The sequence below is a fragment of the Rhinoderma darwinii genome, chromosome 3, assembly GCF_050947455.1.
Source record: "Rhinoderma darwinii isolate aRhiDar2 chromosome 3, aRhiDar2.hap1, whole genome shotgun sequence".
In the NCBI taxonomy this organism is placed as follows: domain Eukaryota; kingdom Metazoa; phylum Chordata; class Amphibia; order Anura; family Rhinodermatidae; genus Rhinoderma; species Rhinoderma darwinii.
In genome coordinates, this window is record NC_134689.1 from 6,630,913 (window position 1) to 6,650,894 (window position 19,982).

General features: G+C 47.2%; 2 protein-coding genes across 4 annotated transcripts in view; one reads left to right on the forward strand and one right to left on the reverse strand.

Annotated features, from left to right (window-relative positions):
- Positions 1 to 728: 728 nt before the first annotated feature.
- MED21 (mediator complex subunit 21) lies at positions 729 to 5,631 on the reverse strand. Its single transcript, XM_075859800.1, has 2 exons — positions 5,445 to 5,631; positions 729 to 1,052 (listed from the first exon to the last, which is right to left on the reverse strand). The coding sequence occupies exons 1-2, from the start codon at positions 5,484 to 5,486 to the stop codon at positions 930 to 932; spliced, it is 165 nt and encodes a 54-aa protein (XP_075715915.1). The 5' UTR covers positions 5,487 to 5,631; the 3' UTR covers positions 729 to 929.
- Positions 5,632 to 7,312: 1,681 nt separating this feature from the next.
- TM7SF3 (transmembrane 7 superfamily member 3) overlaps positions 7,313 to 19,982 on the forward strand; it is a 38,541-nt gene continuing 25,871 nt past the window's right edge. The window contains exon 1 of one of the 3 annotated variants that reach the window (XM_075855769.1): positions 7,313 to 7,391. In XM_075855769.1, the coding sequence (XP_075711884.1) occupies positions 7,337 to 7,391 (55 nt within the window). In that variant the 5' untranslated portion in view covers positions 7,313 to 7,336. Of the gene's footprint in view, positions 7,392 to 14,164; positions 14,236 to 15,011; positions 15,332 to 19,982 lie in introns of those variants that run through there. The other 2 variants (XM_075855770.1, XM_075855768.1) reach the window with 2 other exon arrangements.

A 19,982-nucleotide genomic window follows, 5' to 3' on the forward strand; every position in this document is an offset into this window, starting at 1 on the left:
CGGTACATGCGACTTTTTGATCTCATTTTACTCCATTTTTTTGGGAGGTGAAGTGACCAAACAATTGTGATTCTGGGACGGTTTATCATCATTTTTTTTTCTGGCGTTCACCGCGCGGGATAAAAAAACAAAATACATTTGGTAGTTCAGGCCGTTACGGACGCGGCGATACCAATTATGTATAGTTTGTTTACTTATTTTTATTAATAATAAAAAGGACTGATAAGGGAAAAGGGGGATTTTTACTTTTAAAAAAACTTTTTTTTTTTTACTTTGTCCCACTAGGGGACTTGAGGGCAGGAGGCCCTGATCGCTATTCTAATACATGTAGCGTATTAGAGCAGTCAGCTACTCACTGACAGCAAGCATAGTGGGTCCTGACTTTGTCAGGACCCACTAGGCTTCCGTAGATGGCATAGCCGGACGCCATAATTAGGCCTCCGGTTACTATAGCAACCATCTTCGCCCACTATCATGTAGTGGGCCGTCGATGGTACTTTATCCCCTAAGAAGCCGCGATAGCTATTGAACGCGGCTTCTAAGGGGTTAATCAGCGAGGACTCCACGATCAGTCCCCGCTGAAGGAGCTGCGGCAACTGCTGTACGAGACAGCGGCTGTCACAGCTCCTGTGTGTGCCGGGAGGACGGCCGATCCTCCCGTGACGTACTATTAGGTCATGGAGCGCGAACGATGCAGTTACCATGACCTAATAGTACGTCCAGGAGCGGGAAGGGGAATACCAGAATAAAGGGTCGAACATTGTATTAAAGTGAAGTCACATATAGGGGGCGATAGAGAGACAGTTCTCTTTCTGCCAGAGGAGAGCTTTTTTGCATAAGTCAATTGAAAGACTAAAAAGCGACTGACAAGGGAAAATGAAGAGGCGCCGCCGCAAGGCGGAGAGGCGTCACCGCAAAGTGGAGAGGCGTTACTCACCTTCTGTGGGGCTCGAGGGCTGATCCTTGTTTACAGTTGTCTGGATGTTATTGAAGGACGCGGGGGGAGCACATTGCTGGAGGACGCCGATCGCATTGCAAAACTGATCTGCTAACTGAACATAAGAAACAGAACAAAACAGCCATAAGGTAAGACGCAGCCAAAAACACTGATCCCTCCATATACAGTATACAAGTCTGGGGGCCCCTGAGCATCACTACATTACAGGGTTTATATTTCCTTTATATGTTTTATCACAAGACTAAAATCCCTTTAACGCCTATGTCCACCAGTTTAAAAAAGCTTAGTCACTTTGTACATTACTGATCCTGAGTTACATCCTGTATTATACTCCAGAGCTGCACTCACTATTCTGCTGGTGGAGTCACTGTGTACATACATTACTTATCCTGTACTGATCCTGAGTTACATCATGTATTATACTCCAGAGCTGCACTCACTATTCTGCTGGTGGAGTCACTGTGTACATACATTACATTACTTATCCTGTACTGATCCTGAGTTACATCCTGTATTATACGCCAGAGCTGCACTCACTATTCTGCTGGTGGAGTCACTGTGTACATACATTACATTACTTATCCTGTACTGATCCTGAGTTACATCCTGTATTATACCCCAGAGCTGCACTCACTATTCTGCTGGTGGAGTCACTGTGTACATACATTACTTATCCTGTACTGATCCTGAGTTAAATCCTGTATTATACTCCAGAGCTGTACTCACTATTCTGCTGGTGGAGTCACTGTGTACATACATTACATTACTTATCCTGTACTGATCCTGAGTTACATCCTGTATTATACCCCAGAGCTGCACTCACTATTCTGCTGGTGGAGTCACTGTGTACATACATTACTTATCCTGTACTGATCCTGAGTTACATCCTGTATTATACTCCAGAGCTGCACTCACTATTCTGCTGGTGGAGTCACTGTGTACATACATTACACTACTTATCCTGTACTGATCCTGAGTTACATCCTGTATTATACTCCAGAGCTGCACTCACTATTCTGCTGGTGGAGTCACTGTGTACATACATGACATTACTTATCCTGTACTGACCCTGAGTTACATCCTGTATTATACCCCAGAGCTGCACTCACTATTCTGCTGGTGGAGTCACTGTGTACATACATTACATTACTTATCCTGTACTGATCCTGAGTTACATCCTGTATTATACCCCAGAGCTGCACTCACTATTCTGCTGGTGGAGTCACTGTGTACATACATTACATTACTTATCCTGTACTGATCCTGAGTTACATCCTGTATTATACTCCAGAGCTGCACTCACTATTCTGCTGGTGGAGTCACTGTGTACATACATTACATTACTTATCCTGTACTGATCCTGAGTTACATCCTGTATTATACTCCAGAGCTGCACTCACTATTCTGCTGGTGGAGTCACTGTGTACATACATTACATCAAAAGCAGAGGGGTTGGATCCAGCGCTGCAGGTACGATGTCTATTAAAACGGGAGTCTGTTCCCAAGTTTTATTGTATCTTAATTAAAATCGTAGCAAGTAAGCTACGTATAGTGGTTGAAGTGACAAGTGGGTATTGTCCAAATCCAGAGGGAAAAAGAAGTATAGGCGGTAGCCTACGCGTTTCTGACCTTCTCCAGGTCCTTAGTCATGGCTTATGACCATAAGCCATGACTAAGGACCTGGAGAAGGTCAGAAACGCGTAGGCTACCGCCTATACTTCTTTTTCCCTCTGGATTTGGACAATACCCACTTGTCACTTCAACCACTATACGTAGCTTACTTGCTACGATTTTAATTAAGATACAATAAAACTTGGGAACAGACTCCCGTTTTAATAGACATCGTACCTGCAGCGCTGGATCCAACCCCTCTGCTTTTGAAGTATTTCTGACGTGTGCCGACACGGGGATCCGTGTGCTGACTTACTTGTGACAAGGTGAGCTGGAGGATTTTTTTCTACACTTTTTTCTTGTACATACATTACACTACTTATCCTGTACTGATCCTGAGTTACATCCTGTATTATACTCCAGAGATGCACTCACTGTGTACATACATTACATTACTTATCCTGTACTGATCCTGAGTTATATCCTGTATTATACTCCAGAGCTGCACTCACTATTCTGCTGGTGGAGTCACTGTGTACATACATTACTTATCCTGTATTATACTCCAGAGCTCCGCTCAATATTCTGCTGGTGAAGTCACGGTGTACATCCACCAGCAGAATAGCGAGTACAGCTCTGGCGTATAATACAGGATTTAACTCAGGATAAGTAATGTAATGTATGTACACAGTGACTTCACCAGCAGAATATTGAGCGGAGCTCTGGAGTATAATACAGGATATAACTGCGGATCAGTACAGGATATGTAATGTAATGTATGTACACAGTGACTCCACCAGCAGAATAGTGAGTGCAGCTCTGGAGTATAATACAGGATGTAACTCAGGATCAGTACAGGATAAGTAATGTAATGTACACAGTAACTCCACCAGCAGAATAGTGAGTGCAGCTCTGGAGTATAATACAGGATGTAACTCAGGATCAGTACAGGATAAGTAATGTAATGTATGTACACAGTGACTCCACCAGCAGAATAGTGAGTGCAGCTCTGGGGTATAATACAGGATGTAACTCAGGATCAGTACAGGATAAGTAATATAATGTATGTACACAGTGACTGCACCAGCAGAATAGTGAGTGCAGCTCTGGAGTATAATACAGGATGTAACTCAGGATCAGTACAGGATAAGGAATGTATGTACACAGTGACTCCACCAGCAGAATAGTGAGTGCAGCTCTGGAGTATAATACAGGATATAACTCAGGATCAGTAATGTAATGTATGTACACAGTGACTCCACCAGCAGAATAGTGAGTGCAGCTCTGGAGTATAATACAGGATGTAACTCCGGATCAGTACAGGATAAGTAATGTAATGTATGTACACAGTGACTCTACCAGCAGAATAGTGAGTGCAGCTCTGGAGTATAATACAGGATATAACTCAGGATCAGTACAGGATAAGTAATGTAATGAATGTACACAGTGACTCCACCAGCAGAATAGTGAGTGCAGCTCTGGAGTATAATACAGGGTGTAACTCCGGATCAGTACAGGATAAGTAATGTAATGTATGTACACAGTGACTCCACCAGCAGAATAGTGAGTGCAGCTCTGGAGTATAATACAGGATGTAACTCAGGATCAGTACAGGATAAGTAATGTAATGTATGTACACAGTGACTCCACCAGCAGAATAGTGAGTGCAGCCCTGGAGTATAATACAGGGTGTAACTCCGGATCAGTACAGGATAAGTAATGTAATGTATGTACACAGTGACTCCACCAGCAGAATAGTGAGTGCAGCCCTGGAGTATAATACAGGGTGTAACTCCGGATCAGAACAGGATAAGTAATGTAATGTACACAGTGACTCCACCAGCAGAATAGTGAGTGCAGCTCTGGAGGATAATACAGGATGTAACTCAGGATCAGTACAGGATAAGTAATGTAATGTATGTACACAGTGACTCCACCAGCAGAATAGTGAGTTCTGCTCTGGAGAATAATACAGGATGTATCTCAGGATCAGTACAGGATAAGTAATGTAATGTATGTACACAGTGACTCCACCAGCAGAATAGTGAGTGCAGCTCTGGAGTATAATACAGGGTGTAACTCCGGATCAGTACAGGATAAGTAATGTAATGTATGTACACAGTGACTCCACCAGCAGAATAGTGAGTGCAGCTCTGGAGTATAATACAGGATGTAACTCAGGATCAGTACAGGATAAGTAATGTAATGTATGTACACAGTGACTCCACCAGCAGAATAGTGAGTGCAGCCCTGGAGTATAATACAGGATGTAACTCAGGATCAGTACAGGATAAGTAATGTAATGTATGTACACAGTGACTCCACCAGCAGAATAGTGAGTGCAGCTCTGGAGTATAATACAGGATGTAACTCAGGATCAGTACAGGATAAGTAATGTAATGTATGTACACAGTGACTCCACCAGCAGAATAGTGAGTGCAGCTCTGGAGTATAATACAGGATATAACTCAGGATCAGTACAGGATAAGTAATGTAATGTATGTACACAGTGACTCCACCAGCAGAATAGTGAGTGCAGCTCTGGAGTATAATACAGGATATAACTCAGGATCAGTACAGGATAAGTAATGTAATGTATGTACACAGTGATATGCGTTTAGTGACCGGTCCATTGACAGCGTCATGGCGTCCAGCACCAGATCCCAACAACCGCAGTAGGTAGAAGGGGAATGGACCCCCCACCCTGCTGTCCACCCCCAGACATAGAACACACATATAGTATATAATAGAGGACAATACACCATGGATGTAATTCACCCCCCTCTACTGTACTACGTCTTCCACAGCTCTAGATACTATAGAGGAAAAGTAAGAAGCACGGGGCGTCGGACACGGGAGCCGGGAAACCACTCACCGAATTCAGCGCGTCCTGCAGCTGCGTCAGGCGATCCGCCATCTTGGGGTCGGGCAAAAGCGAAACTGCGCCCACAACCGCAACGTGCTCCCCTATTGGCCCGCTACTTGCAGGCGTGTTTTCTATGTTTGACGTCTTGGTGGTTTTTTTTCTTTCCTCCGTATGATTTTTTTTTAATGTAACAACTTTATTGATAGCACTCAAAACGGACACTGGTCCTATAGTGATTTAGGAACTTTCCTTCATGTGTTTGAATCCAGGAGGCGCCTCTGTCTTTACATTGCGAAATACTCAGCAGCCACAAATATTCATATTTTATGGTTTTATTCCATTTTATCGCAGCACTTGTATAGATGCGGCAAACAAATATCTGCAGGACAAACGTGCAGGACAAAGCGGGGCGCAAAGCGAACCATGCACAGGATACTCTCAAACTATAGCATTTCATCCATGCGTTATGACCCCTTTCATCACACCCCAAAATGAACACAGATGTCAGACACCCTATACAAATACAGACCCCCTAAATAAATACAAACCCCGGACCCCCTAAACAATACAGACCCCAGGCCATACTCTATAAATGTATACTGACTCCAGATGAGACCCCCTACATAAATACAATCCCCTCACCAGACCCCTGAATACAGAGACAAGGCCCCAGACCAGACCCAATAAATACAGACCCCAGACCAGACCCCTGAATAAATACAGATCCCCAAAATAAATACAGACCCCCTTAATACAGAGACAAGACCTCAGACCGGACCACCTAAATAAATACAGACCCCCAGACCAGACCCCTTAATAAATACAGACCCCCCTTAGTACAGAGACGAGAACCCAAACCGGACCCCGTAAATAAATACAGACCCCCTAAATAAATACAGACCCAATTAATGAGACAAGACTCCAGACTAGGCCCCGTTAACTAATACAGACCCCAGATCAGACTCCCTAAATAAATGCAGACCTCAGACGAGACCCCCTAAAAATAGAGACAAAACCCCAGACCCCCTAAAGAAATACAAACCGCAGACCCACTAAATACATAGACAAGACCCCAGACCAGACCCCTTACTATAGACCCGGGGGTGAAGGGGACTGCAGGAAAGAGGAGAGAGAACTATTTTGTCAGAACATGGGGCACCCAGTAGATTTGTCCGCTCCTCCGGGAGATCTCCCCTTTTTCCACGAGTCTTTCGGAAAAGTTGGCATGTACGCCTTATGCTCTGGAGGAACGGCTGATTATAGGGGGTCAAACACTTTGGAAAGGGGGTTGTAGACCTACAAATGTAATACTACTGATGACCACCAGGTGTCACTTTGGATCCACAATGTGTAATTCTAGAAAGTTGAGTAAAGTTCTGGATTGGATCTGTCAGGCACTTGCGTTGTATAATCCGTTACTCTGATCCAGGGGCGGACATACCGCATGTGCAGCCGGTGCAGCTGCACAAGGGCCCCGCGTGGGAAGGGGGCCCGTTCAGTGGCGTAACTACCACAGTAGCAGCCGTAGCAGCTGCTACGGGGCCCGCGGCATGGGGGGGCCCGTGTCGCCCTGACAGGCACATTACATTTTATGTACCAGGCCTGGCGGCACGGGCCCCCTCATGCCTAGTAGCATCACAACACTAGGCATGAGGGGAGGGAGGGGGCGGGGGCCCGGTGATAGCCGCCACACTGCACTACCAATCGGGAGGGAGGGGGCGGGTGCCCGGGCCCGGTGATAGCCGCTACACTGCACTGCCAATCTGGCACAGATGAATAGGACAGGACGGCGATGCTGGTGGTAGGAGGAGCGCTCAGGCAGGGGAGAGGACAGGGGGCGGTGCGACGTAAGACTTCGGGCGGCTGGACAGTACAGTCAGGACTGCCGGAGAACTCATAGGATGAGCGGAGGACAGACACAGGACGAGTGGAGGACGTGCAGACTGCAGAGGACAGGTAGATGAAGTTAAAAAGTTCATGTCAGAAGGGAGAAGTTTTTATGTAGAAAAATCTGCCTCATAATTCCTTCCGGAATTTTGAGGTATATTTTGACCTGCCGGTAGAACACTTCCCGCGTTTTTCATTGCGTTTTTTTGTGGCGTTTTTCGGCCATCGGGCCGTGGGCAGGGAAACGCAGCAAAAAACGCATTTTCTGCCTGCCATTGTTGTCAATGGGAAGTCAGAGACAGAAACGCCCGAAGAAAGGGCATTGCGCTTCTTTTTCCCGCATGCGGTTTTTACTGCTCGCAGGAAAAATTTCATGGATTTCAATGGGAGGCACTTTCTGACGTTTTTCGCGAAAAAAACCTCAGTGTGAACTCCCCCTAACACAGGGGCGTAACTACTGCTATAGCAGCCGTAGCGGCTGCTACGGGGCCGCGGCATGAGGGGGCCCGCGTCACCTGCCGGCACGGGCCCCCACCTTGGCCGGAATCTCCGCTAGCTGCCGCTATGGCTGCTACAGCGCGATGCCACGGAACACTACGGCAGAGCAGGGAGTATCTCCCCGCTCTGCCATTAAACATAAGACATGTATCCCCTATCCACAGGATAGGGGATACGTGTGTGATCGCTGGCATTGATAGGGAGAACGGGGGACCGAAAGTCCCCTGAAGTTCTCCATCACAAACCTCGGACTTCCGGGGTCTGTGTCGGCAGCTCCGTAGAAATGAATGGAGCGCCGGTCACACTTGAGCTGCGCAGACACCGGAAGTCAGAGGTGAGTGATGGAGAACTTCGGGGGACTTTCGGTCCCCCGCTCTCCCTATCAATGCCAGCGATCACACATGTATCCCCTATCCTGTGGATAGGGGATACATGTCTTTTGTCTTTTCACACTGTAGGTCGCATTTTTTTGAGTGATTGGGGGTGTATGGCGTTCCCTACAGGGGGGGGGCTGTATAGCGTTCCCTACAGGGGGGGGCTGTAAGGCGTTCCCTACAGGGGGGGCTGTATAGCGTTCCCTACAGGGGGGGCTGTATAGCGTTCCCTACAGGGGGGTCTGTATGGCGTTCCCTAAAGGGGGGTCTGTATGGCGTTCCCTACAGGGGGGGGCTGTATGACTTTCCCTACAGACCCCCCCTGTAGGGAACGCCATACAGAACCCCTGTAGATAACGCCATACAGACCCCACTGTAGATAACGCCATAAAGTCCCCCCTGTAGATAACACCATACAGCCCCCTGTAGATAACGCCATACAGCCCCCCTGTAGATAACGCCATACAGCCCCCTCTGTAGATAGCGCCATACAGTCCCCCCTGTAGATAGCGCCATACAGACCCCCCTGTAGATAGCGCCATACAGTCCCCCCTGTAGATAGCGCCATACAGACCCCCCTGTAGATAGCGCCATACAGTCCCCCCTGTAGATAGCGCCATACAGTCCCCCCTGTAGATAGCGCCATACAGTCCCCCCTGTAGATAGCGCCATACAGACCCCCCTGTAGATAGCGCCATACAGTCCCCCCTGTAGATAGCGCCATACAGTCCCCCCTGTAGATAGCGCCATACAGACCCCCCTGTAGATAGCGCCATACAGACCCCCCTGTAGATAGCGCCATACAGACCCCTCTGTAGATAGCGCCATACAGTCCCCCCTGTAGATAACGCCATACAGCCCCCTCTGTTGATAGCGCCATACAGTCCCCCCTGTAGATAACGCCATACAGTCCCCTCTGTAGATATCTTGAGATTCAGTCCTGCTTGATAGGTAACAGTGCAGTAAGCTAAGCATGATAAGATCATCTAAATTATTGCATCTCAGTTGCATGAGTGCTTTGTGTTATATTCAATGATTCAATTTAACCTAAGTCTCTAAATGTGGGCAAAGAAAATAAAAAAACTATACTCACCTCCTCCCTCGCCTCCGTTCACCCGCCGCAGCCCCCATCCTCCTGTCTCGGTCTGTGTTACAAGTGTACAAGGCTGCACTGGTGACGCGCTGCCGATGGCACGTGACCGCTGCTGCCAATAACTCCTCATTGGTGTGCTGCTGAGGACAGTAGTTCCACAGCAAATCGCTGTTGAGGGCATTGATTGGCTGCAGCGGTCATGTGCCATCGACCGCGCGTCACCACAGCAGCTTTGTAAACACAGAAAGGGATAGGGGCTGCGGAGGGGGAACGGAGGCGCCGGAGGAGGTGAGTATAGGTTTTTCATTTTCTTTGCCCACATTTAGGGACTTAGTTTAGATAAGAATTTAACCCGGAAAAAAATGTGTTACTTGTGTTCTAAACTGGTAATAAAATGTACAATATAAATCTTCCTTCATAATTTTTATTAGTAAGGTTTATTTTTATATGCATATATATGTTTAGGTAACTTTGTCGGTATTGGGGGGGGGGGGCGGGGGGGCCCTGGCACATTATCTGCACAGGGGCCTTTTGCAGTCTGTGTCCGCCACTGCTCTGATCAGTTATTAGATTAGTGGATGATATAAAAATAACTGATCAGTAAGGGCCTGTTCACATCAGCGTTGACTTTCCGTTGAGGGGTTCCGTCGGATATTTCCGTCGGGTGATCCTCTCAATGAAAGTCAAATGGAAACCTTAGCTTCCATTTGCATCACCATTGATATCCTTTAAAAAAAAAAAAGTATGACTAGGGCCTGTTCACATTAGCGTTGCTTTCCGTTGAGGAGGTCCATCGGAGCTTTCTGTCGGGGGGAACCCCTCAACGGAAAGGTAAACGGAAACCTTAGCTTCCGTTTGCATCACCATTGATCTCAATGGTGACGGATCCGGTGCCAATGGTTTCCGTTTGTCACCGTTGTGAAAGGGTTCCGTTGTTTTGAGGGAATCAATAGCGCGACGGAACGCAACGGAGCCCTGACGCAGATGCGAACGAAGCCAAACACAACGGAAAATAACGGATGCAAATAAAAATCCCATTCATTTCAATGGGATTTTTAACAGATCCGTTTTTATCAGTTATTTTAATATAAAAACGGATCAGAGTAACGGATTATACAAGGCAAGTGTGAACGTAGCCTCATCACCTGCAGATCAAACATTTGAGCTCCAGATGGAGTCGTCTCATGCTGGAATCATTGGCTCTGTTGTGGCTGGGCTTTATTATGGCAGCAGAACCTGGGCCTGCCGGAGGCTTTACTCCAGGGGAAAACACAGGAATGTTAAACAGGGGGGTTTCCAACTGCGTTTGTGCCCATGACAAAGACATTCAATTTCCCCTCCTTCCCGTTCCATTGCTGATTATACGCACTGATACGCACGATGCTGAAGTTGGTTTCTTATTCGCATTTTAAGTTTTGTTTTTTAACGGGAAATCTTATATTAATAATACAATATGTTGCACTGATCTGCCAGAGGTGAAAACACTTTAAAACAGCCTAAAAACAGAAAGAGCCGGCACAAAAATGGGCATCAAATTGGGCACTACAAAGTGGGATTTAAAGGGTTAAATGACTTTGGGCCACTGATCCCACGCTGCCAACATACAGAGGGGAATGCCCCACATCAAACTCAATAGTGTTCAGTCTGGCCCGAACAGGTTCTGGGCATGAAAGCTGGCATCAAAGTGGGTAGACGGACACTTTTTCCAGATTTGAATAAGTAACTGGTATTTTTAAAGGGTTAAATGACTTTGGGCCACACATTTCCTGCTGCCAACATACAGAGAAGAATGTCCCGCATCAAAATCAGTCGAGATCAGCCTGGCCCGCACAGGTTCTGGCCATGAAAGCTGGCAACAAAGTGGGCAAATTGAAAATTTTTACATATTTGGATAAGTAATTGCTGTTTTTGAGGGGTTAAATGACTTTGGGCCACTGATCTCACGCTGCGGGGCATCCCTCACTGTATGTTGGCGGCATGAGATCAGTGGCCAAAAGTCATTTAACCATCCAAATCATCAATTACTTATTCAGATATGTAAAAATTGACAATTTGCCCAATATCCCTGGGGGTCTAGAGTGGCTAAGCATTTAATACTTGGTATCACTGGGGGTCTATGTTGGTAAAGGGCTTAGTATCCAATATCTCCTGAGGTCTAGGGGCGTTTATTTGTTAATACTGAGTATCCCGGGTGGTCTAGGGTGACGCAGGGGGAAATATTGATATCCATTGGCCCTGGTGGTCTAGAGTGGCTTAGCGTTTATTATCTAGTACCTGATGGTTGTCTGGGGTAGTGAAGGGGGTTTATATCCGTTATCCATGGTGGTCTAGGATGGTTATGGGTTTATATCTAATGTCCCTAGGGGTCTGGGGTGGTTTATTGGTTAACAGTTAATATTATACAGTATAATAATATAATTATGTCGATTATTATGATATTGTTTAGGGCAGTAAATGGGTGGACTAGGGCAGAAATGTCTACCAATAATTCAATTTTATTGTATGTAAGTCGGAGATCTGTTTTTCTGATGCATCTCTTCATACAACTATCCGATTAAGTGTTAAAATTCTGTCTGCCTGTAGCTGCCACTAGGGGGAGCTCACTGCAAAGTGATTTTTCACAGCACCCATTGAACTTAATAATACATCAGTATGCAGTGAGCTCCCTCTAGTGGCAGCTTCAGGTAGTTTGATTTTTATCATTTAACTAGATAGTTATGAGAAGAGAAGCAATTAAGATATTTTTCATTTTTTTCCTGAACGGCTCAGAGGACAAAAACCCTCATCCTAAGGTTGTCTGTGCTCTCGTGGGCCCATCTATATATATATATAGCTACATCATGAACTGAATGAGAAGCGTGTATTTCAGGGTGTGTTGTTCATTGCGCATCTTCCTGCAATGGGGTCCACCAGGTTCTCCATAATTTTGACAGAGTCTGTGACGGAGGCTCCGACGCAGTTGTGAACATATCCTCTGTCACAGACATGATTTATCATCTGAGATGTGCGCAAGGATCAGCCACTGTAACGCCGGCGACGGGGTCCCGTTCCTGCCGGCAGACCCTGCCGCCGTGTCTCATACTTCCTCTGGCGGCCTGCCTCTCTCCCAGGCCGCTGGTGTCTTTTGTTGTCCTCCAATCTCGACCACACTGTCCCTAGTGCGCGCACTGGCCATCTTTTGAAGGGCCAGCGCGCAAAATTAAAAAATCACTCTACCAATCCCTGTAGCCCCAGGACTATTTACAGGACCTCCACTATCCACCTAGCGCTTGAGCAACATAGTTTCATCCTGCAAAGATTCCTGTGTGCATCTCATTTCAGTCCGCTATTGCTATTTGTGGTCAGCCTGTACTCAGTAATCCATTACCAGCCTATATCCATTTCGCTATTCCTATCTGATGTCAGCCGGTATCTAGCTACCTGCCTGTGTCCAGCTATCCTCTCCCTGCCTGTGTCCAGCTATCCTCTCCCTGCCTGTGTCCAGCTATCCTCTCCCTGCCTGTGTCCAGCTATCCTCTCCCTGCCTGTGTCCAGCTATCCTCTCCCTGCCTGTGTCCAGCTATCCTCTCCCTGCCTGTGTCCAGCTATACTCTCCCTGCCTGTGTCCAGCTATCCTCTCCCTGCCTGTGTCCAGCTATCCTCTCCCTGCCTGTGTCCAGCTATCCTCTCCCGGCCTGTGTCCAGCTATCCTCTCCCGGCCTGTGTCCAGCTATCCTCTCCCTGCCTGTGTCCAGCTATCCTCTCCCTGCCTGTGTTCAGCTATCCTCTCCCTGCCTGTGTCCAGCTATCCTCTCCCTGCCTGTGTTCAGCTATCCTCTCCCTGCCTGTGTCCAGCTATCCTCTCCCTGCCTGTGTCCAGCTATCCTCTCCCTGCCTGTGTTCAGCTATCCTCTCCATGCCTGTGTCCAGCTATCCTCTCCCTGCCTGTGTTCAGCTATCCTCTCCCTGCCTGTGTCCAGCTATCCTCTCCCTGCCTGTGTCCAGCTATCCTCCCCCTGCCTGTGTCCAGCTATCCTCTCCCGGCCTGTGTCCAGCTATCCTCTCCCTGCCTGTGTCCAGCTATCCTCTCCCTGTCTGTGTCCAGCTATCCTCTCCCGGCCTGTGTCCAGCTATCTGCTACTGTTTGTGGCACTATCTACGTGGGCACTGGCATTTTATCTGTAGGCACTGGTACTAGGGGCAGCTAAGGCGGCATTATACTGTATGGGGGCAGCTATGGGGCATTATACTGTATGGGGGCAGCTATGGGGGCATTCTACTGTATGGTGGCAGCTAAAAGGGCATTATACTGTATGGCAGCAGCTATGGGGGACATTATACTGTATGGAGGAATCTATAGGGGCATTATACTGTATGGGACAGATGTGGGGGCAGTATACCTGTATGGGGCAGCTATGGCCATTATACTGTATGGGGGCAGCTATGGGGGCATTATGCTGTATGGCAGCAACTATGGGGGCATTATGCTGTATGGCAGCAACTATGGGGGACATTATGCTGTATGGCAGCAGCTATGGGGGACATTATGCTGTATGGGAGCCCCTATGGGGGGCATTATGCTGTATGGGAGCCCCTATGGGGGGCATTATGCTGTATGGGAGCCCCTATTGGGGGCATTATGCTGTATGGGAGCCCCTATGGGGGGCATTATGCTGTATGGGAGCCCCTATGGGGGGCATTATGCTGTATGGGGGAATTGGTTTGGGCATTATACTGCATGGGGGCATCTACGGGGGCATTATACTGTAAGTGGGCATCTATGGGGGAATTATACTGTATGGTGACAGCTAGAGGGCATTATACTGTGTGGGAGGATGATACTGTGTGGGCTGAACCGGTTGTGTTTGGGTGGGGATTGGGCGGGGTTAGAGGTGTGGCTTAAAAGGGAAGAAATTGCCGCCGTGCGCCGCATCGGTTGTCCCTCTTTGCGATACTTGAATGTTGGGAGGTATGTAGTTGCTGAAATATACATTTCTGGAAAATCCCTATAGCAACTGTAGAACAAAAAGTTATGCAACTTTGTAATATACTTTATGTTTTAATCCATTACTTAAAAAAAAAATAATAATGGAAAAAAATATATAGAACACTGCTTGCTGTCAGTGAATGTATACTTGTTTAAATACATAGGCTAAAATTCCATCCTGACCTAGTCCTGCTCACACATTATATTGCTAATGGATCCCGTACAACTCACCGGCAGTGAGACAATGGAGGCAAAACTGATATGGCGTATTTAAACACGCCAAATAGGTTTTTCCAAAGTATCCTGATAGCAGGTAAATTAATTTGTTAAAGTGGTTGTTAACGACGATGCTCCGGTGGTCTCTATGTACATTGCAGCAGCAATAATGTGCCGATCCAGCATGCGACCAATGCACCCAATCACAAACTGCCCCGATGATGCCAGTATGTACGGCACATGACCGCTGCAGCTAGTGATTTTTATTTTATTTAGTTAAACACCATAGGGGAGAGGGGATACAAATTTGGGGCAGTTGCCCATAGCAACCAATCAAATAGCAACTTTCAATCCACGTTCATCACAGGCGGCCAATCACATTAGCGCTTACAGTTTCCAACCTGCATTAGGAAAATGAAAGCTGCAATCTGATTGGTTGCTACGGGCAACAAGGCCCGCTTTCCTCTACAGTAGTTATATGTGTCCCGTGATGCCACTTGTATACGTTATTATAACATATACATCAGACTGTCGGCTGTATAGTGTATTACACCGGGTCTCATGTATTTCTCACAGATCAGAGCTTTATTGTGATACGTTTTAGGTTACGTAGTCCCAACCGGAAGTGTAGTGTCCCCCGGGTGATGCGTTCCAATAGCCGGAAGTGCCCTGCGCACCGTCTTCAGTGTCCTGGCAGTTGTGGTTCAGGGGCGGGCAGGAAGTGCGGTGCTATCGGGGCGGTTTAGTGGATGTCTCTGGGTGATGTGAGGCAGTGTGAAGCCTGGACAGGGCAGCATGATGTCGGGCTGGGGTCTGAACACCCTGCTGGTGCTGCTGGGTGCCGTCTGCGCCATTTCTGCTGGTAAGAAAAGCTCAGTCCCCGTTATATCAGTGTCTGTAGCTGCTGCGCGGATCCTCCTCTGTTCTGCCCGTCTGCTGCATGTTATTATATGTAGTACAGACACGTGACCGAACCCCCTTCCTCCTCATCCCTGTTATTATTTACATTATTGTATCTATCTATCTATCTATCTATCTATCTATCTATCTATCTATCTATCTATCTCATATCTATCTATCTCATATCTATCTATCTATCTATCTATCTATCTATCTATCTATCTATCTATCTATCTATCTATCTATCTCATATCTATCCGTGATAATTTGCCAAGAAAAATAGTGCAGCGCGAATCTTACTGTCAAAACAACGGAGACCCCAACAGTCATCATTATAGTGAATGGGGTGCGCCAGGTGTCCAGCGCGGGGCAGAACTGGCACTGCTGTCATGGTTTATGTTATAATGGCGATCATGAAGGGGCAGTGTGAACAGAGCCCAAGACATTATTACTAATCACAATCTTTATTAAAACATTGTACAGTAAACTTCTGATAGTTGAGACAACCAAGGTTTGGTAAACTTCCATCAATTCAGAATCAATGGGATCCATCCATCTATCTATCTATCTATCTATCTATCTATCTATCTATCTATCTATCTATCTCATATCTATCTATCTATCTCATATCTATCTATCTCATATCTATCTATCTCATATCTATCTATCTATCTCATATCTATCTATCTATCTCATATCGCTCTCTCTCATATCTCTCTCTCGCTCTCGCGCTCTCTCTCTCGCTCTCTCTCTCTCTCATATCTCTCTCTCTCTCGCGCTCTCTCTCATATCTCTCTCTCTCGCGCTCTCGCTCTCTCTCTCTCCTCTCTCGCTCTCTCTCTCGCTCTCTCTCTCGCTCTCTCTCGCTCTCTCTCTCTCTCATATATCTCTCTCGCTCTCTCTCTCTCTCTCTCATATCTCGCTCTCGCTCTCGCGCTCTCTCTCATATCTCTCTCTCGCGCTCTCTCTCATATCTCTCTCTCGCGCTCTCTCTCTCTCTCTGATCCAGTCCAAAATGTCAGAAACAAAAGGCTTTTTTTTTCTTCTGCTAAAACCACGGAAACCCAATGGAACCCATTATAGTCAATGAGCTCCGTTGGCGTCCGTCATGCAGCAGTCTGAGCGCTTCCGGTATTTTCGCTGTTCTGCTCGTCTGACGGAGCAAAATAGCAGAATCACCGACCGCAGATGTGAAGCGGCTCTGAACGTTTCCGGTGCGTTGCTCGTTCCTTTGGTTATTACGCTCCAGCTGTATTATATTATATATTCGTTACCGCTTTAGATTTCTGTCTTTACATTATTACTTTATAATTGATGTCTTGTATTAGTATAAAGTTCCTTTGATTCCGATTCGCCCGATCCTCGGTTCCAGGTAGATGTGTCTCGTTACAGTGTATCAGGAGCTCCCCTCTCTAGTAAATGACCTGTGTGAGTCAGACATGATCAGAGCAGGTTTACCATTCACTGACAGCAGGCAGAGAGTTTGAAAATGGCGAGGAAATGATTCGTACACTAGAAGATTGCGGAACTTTCCATTCTACACAGACGAGCCCCTTCTGTCACTCGCTCTCGGCTCTTCTTGCTTCATAAGTTCTTCTTCTTCTCATGTCATGTTCTTGCCCTGTGGCTGCAGAGCGTTTCCTTCTTATTAACCCCCTCTCGTCCAGTGTCTTATTTAACCCTGTGCTGCCATGATACAATTGTGCTGCTTCTTTTCTAGCAGAATATTATAATTGGGGTTCGGGGAACACCCCGATTATAAGAGCGGACCCTGCATTACACGGAGAACTTCGAGGGAATCTCCATTAGTTCATATGGATGTCCTAGATCAGGGGTCAGCAACCTACGGCACTCCAGCTGGTGTGAAACTACAAATCCCAGCATGCCCTGACATTATAGGACTTTATTATTCCCAACACAGGCTGTCAAGGCATGCTGGGAATTGTAGTTTTACAACAGCTGGAGTGCCGAAGGTTGCTGACCCCTGTAGGGAAGTCTCCCGCTTGGGATCCCCATTTATGAGCCGTAGTGGGGAGCTGCTTTGTAAGAGCTCCTCTGGCTTCACAAAACAGCACCACCGCTGTTCACAGGTTGGGTGTGGTATTGCAGCTCAGCCCCAAAGCCAAGCTGCGATGCCAGACACAACGCGTGGACGGGGGTGGCGCTGTATTTGGGAGAATGTCGCCATGTTTTCCTAACACTGAACGTCCCCTTTACGTCTCCCGGCGTCGTCTGTGAGTCACATGAAGTTGGCGAAATTACTGCGACCGTGACATCAATGGGGGAAATAAGTGCCCTCGTGACTGTCGAAAAAAATCAGACATTTATGTTTTTGTTTTTTTTTACAAAGGTCGCAAGGTCATATGCAACTGGTTACCCCGTAGGGAGACATTGAGGTCGCGGTCGCAGTATTCCTGACATCGTGAAGCGCTCCACATAAGACGGTTATTGGGCTCCTCTGTGGGGGTCCCCTCTCTAGTCGTCTGGAGCGGCAGTCTTTGTCCTGGTGTCGTCCTCTTCTGTCGAGTTCGACATTTTATTCCATGTTCATCAGTTTCTAGGAAAGCTGGGTGACCTCCGTTACAGTTCCCACAGGGATCATCGCTCGGCTTTCCTGGGCCCCTGAAAGGCAACTCAACCTAGTTATGTAATCTCCCACTCCTGCACACCTAAGCAGATTTACCCTTCAGGGGTGTGGGAAAGCTGGGTGACTACAGGTTGTGTCCGGTATGGCAGCTCAGCTCTATTGTAGTGAATGGGCCTGAGCTGCAATACCACACACAACCTTGTGGACAGGTGTGGTGCTGTTTTTGGAGGATGGCTGCCATGTTTTTCTAACTCCAGGTGTTTGGAATATTTCATGAAAAAGGGGTTTATATAAATGAAGCGCGACGTCTTTATAATAGACGGTGTTTTCATTCCACTCCATTTTTACAATCTCTGCTTGCTGTCAGTAAATGGACACAATTGTTTACACTCAATGTCTGATAACTGTTCCTTGACCTAGTCCTGCTCACACAGCGTAGGGTTTCTTATCACGTCTCAAGAAAAAAATTCCTCCAGATATTCACTATACGATATTTGTATCTGCATGCGGATTTAGATCGGGATTTCCCCCGCCGCAGCACGTTTTTAAAATCCGTGAGGATTTTTCCTACAAATTTCCGATAAGTGGGGTTCACACTGGTCTTATAACCTAGAACTTGCAGCACATTGTGGTGCGGTTTCTTGGGCGGAAAGAAAAAAAACAAAAACGTTCACAGTTACCCCGGCCGTAACCGTCCGACGCGTCCCTCGAGCCCTGGCGACCTCAGCCTGTGATTTTGCTGCAGCAGTCACATGGGATGAAACGTCATCCCAGGAGACGCAGAAACACAGACTTCTGGGTAAGGGTAATCAAAGTTTTTCTGCGGCAAAAATCGCAATATCTTAAACCGCAACAAAAAGCTGCAACATAAATTGACCTGCCGCGGAAAAAAACACCGCACCGCAAGTCAAGTTGCGAACGCTTTTTCTGGCGTTGTGTTTTTTTCCGCGGCGCGTGGAGGAGATTTGTTTGAATCTCATTCGATTTGCTGCTACTGTAATAACGCTGCGGATTTTCTGCAATAAAATCCGTTGAGGAGATTCTGCAGTGTTTACGCTGCGTGTGAACCCGGCCGTAGACTTTGGGTCTTTGGTTGGGCTTTTTGGGCCTTCTGAAGGAGCGTCGCTGGAAGGATTGGGGACCGTGCGCCACAAATCGAATATTGGCATCAAAAAGGGACCAGATCCCTATAGTGGTAATGCAGGGGAAAAAAATCCTAAATTTCTGGCTACAGGAATAAGCCCTCCTAGAAATCCCTGAGCAGCATCGAGATGGCCCGGCTTTACAGGCTGCCACTAGAGGTTGAGGAGACGGCACAATACTAACACTTCATGCGTTTCAATGGGCGCCAAATTTTCTGATGGCTTTATATATGTAAGGCAACATAGAGGACAGGTAATATGGGGGGGGGGCACTATCTGAACGTCCACCTGTCCATGAGCCGCAGACTCTCATCTCTATGCCCAGCTGGACTTAAGTTGCCCACGTGACGACGCTGGGGGTGTGGGGGAGGGGTACCTTGCCTCATTAGATTACTCTTCCCATTCATTCCCATAGGGCTGCATTGTCGGCCTCTATTAGACGCGTTTCACACCCGGTCACAAGTTCTGTCATGTGTTCTTCTCCGTGCGGCGTCCTTCCCGCTGACCCCGGCCTCCTTTCCTTGGTTAGATGAATGGGGTGTGATCCCCCAGTGACCCCCGTCTGTTCATTCACCACTCCGCAGCGTTATCCGCCGCCTCCGGCCGATCATGTGTCATGGCGGCTGCTCTACAACCCCTCGCGATTCCGTCATGAGGTCGGGAGACGCGCTTATTTATCCAAGACACAACTATTGTAAAATAAAATGTGACCTCGACTTACACGCAACCTGCTGTTCCATAGACCTAATGCTTTTCACAGCTGAGGGTTTGTTACAATCGTATCCGGTCTAGCAGCACAAATCACTCTTGTCCTGATAGTTTGTTACAATGTATCAGTCTGTAGTCCGGGCTGTTTAGCTCACAGAGGATTGTCTAGACACAAT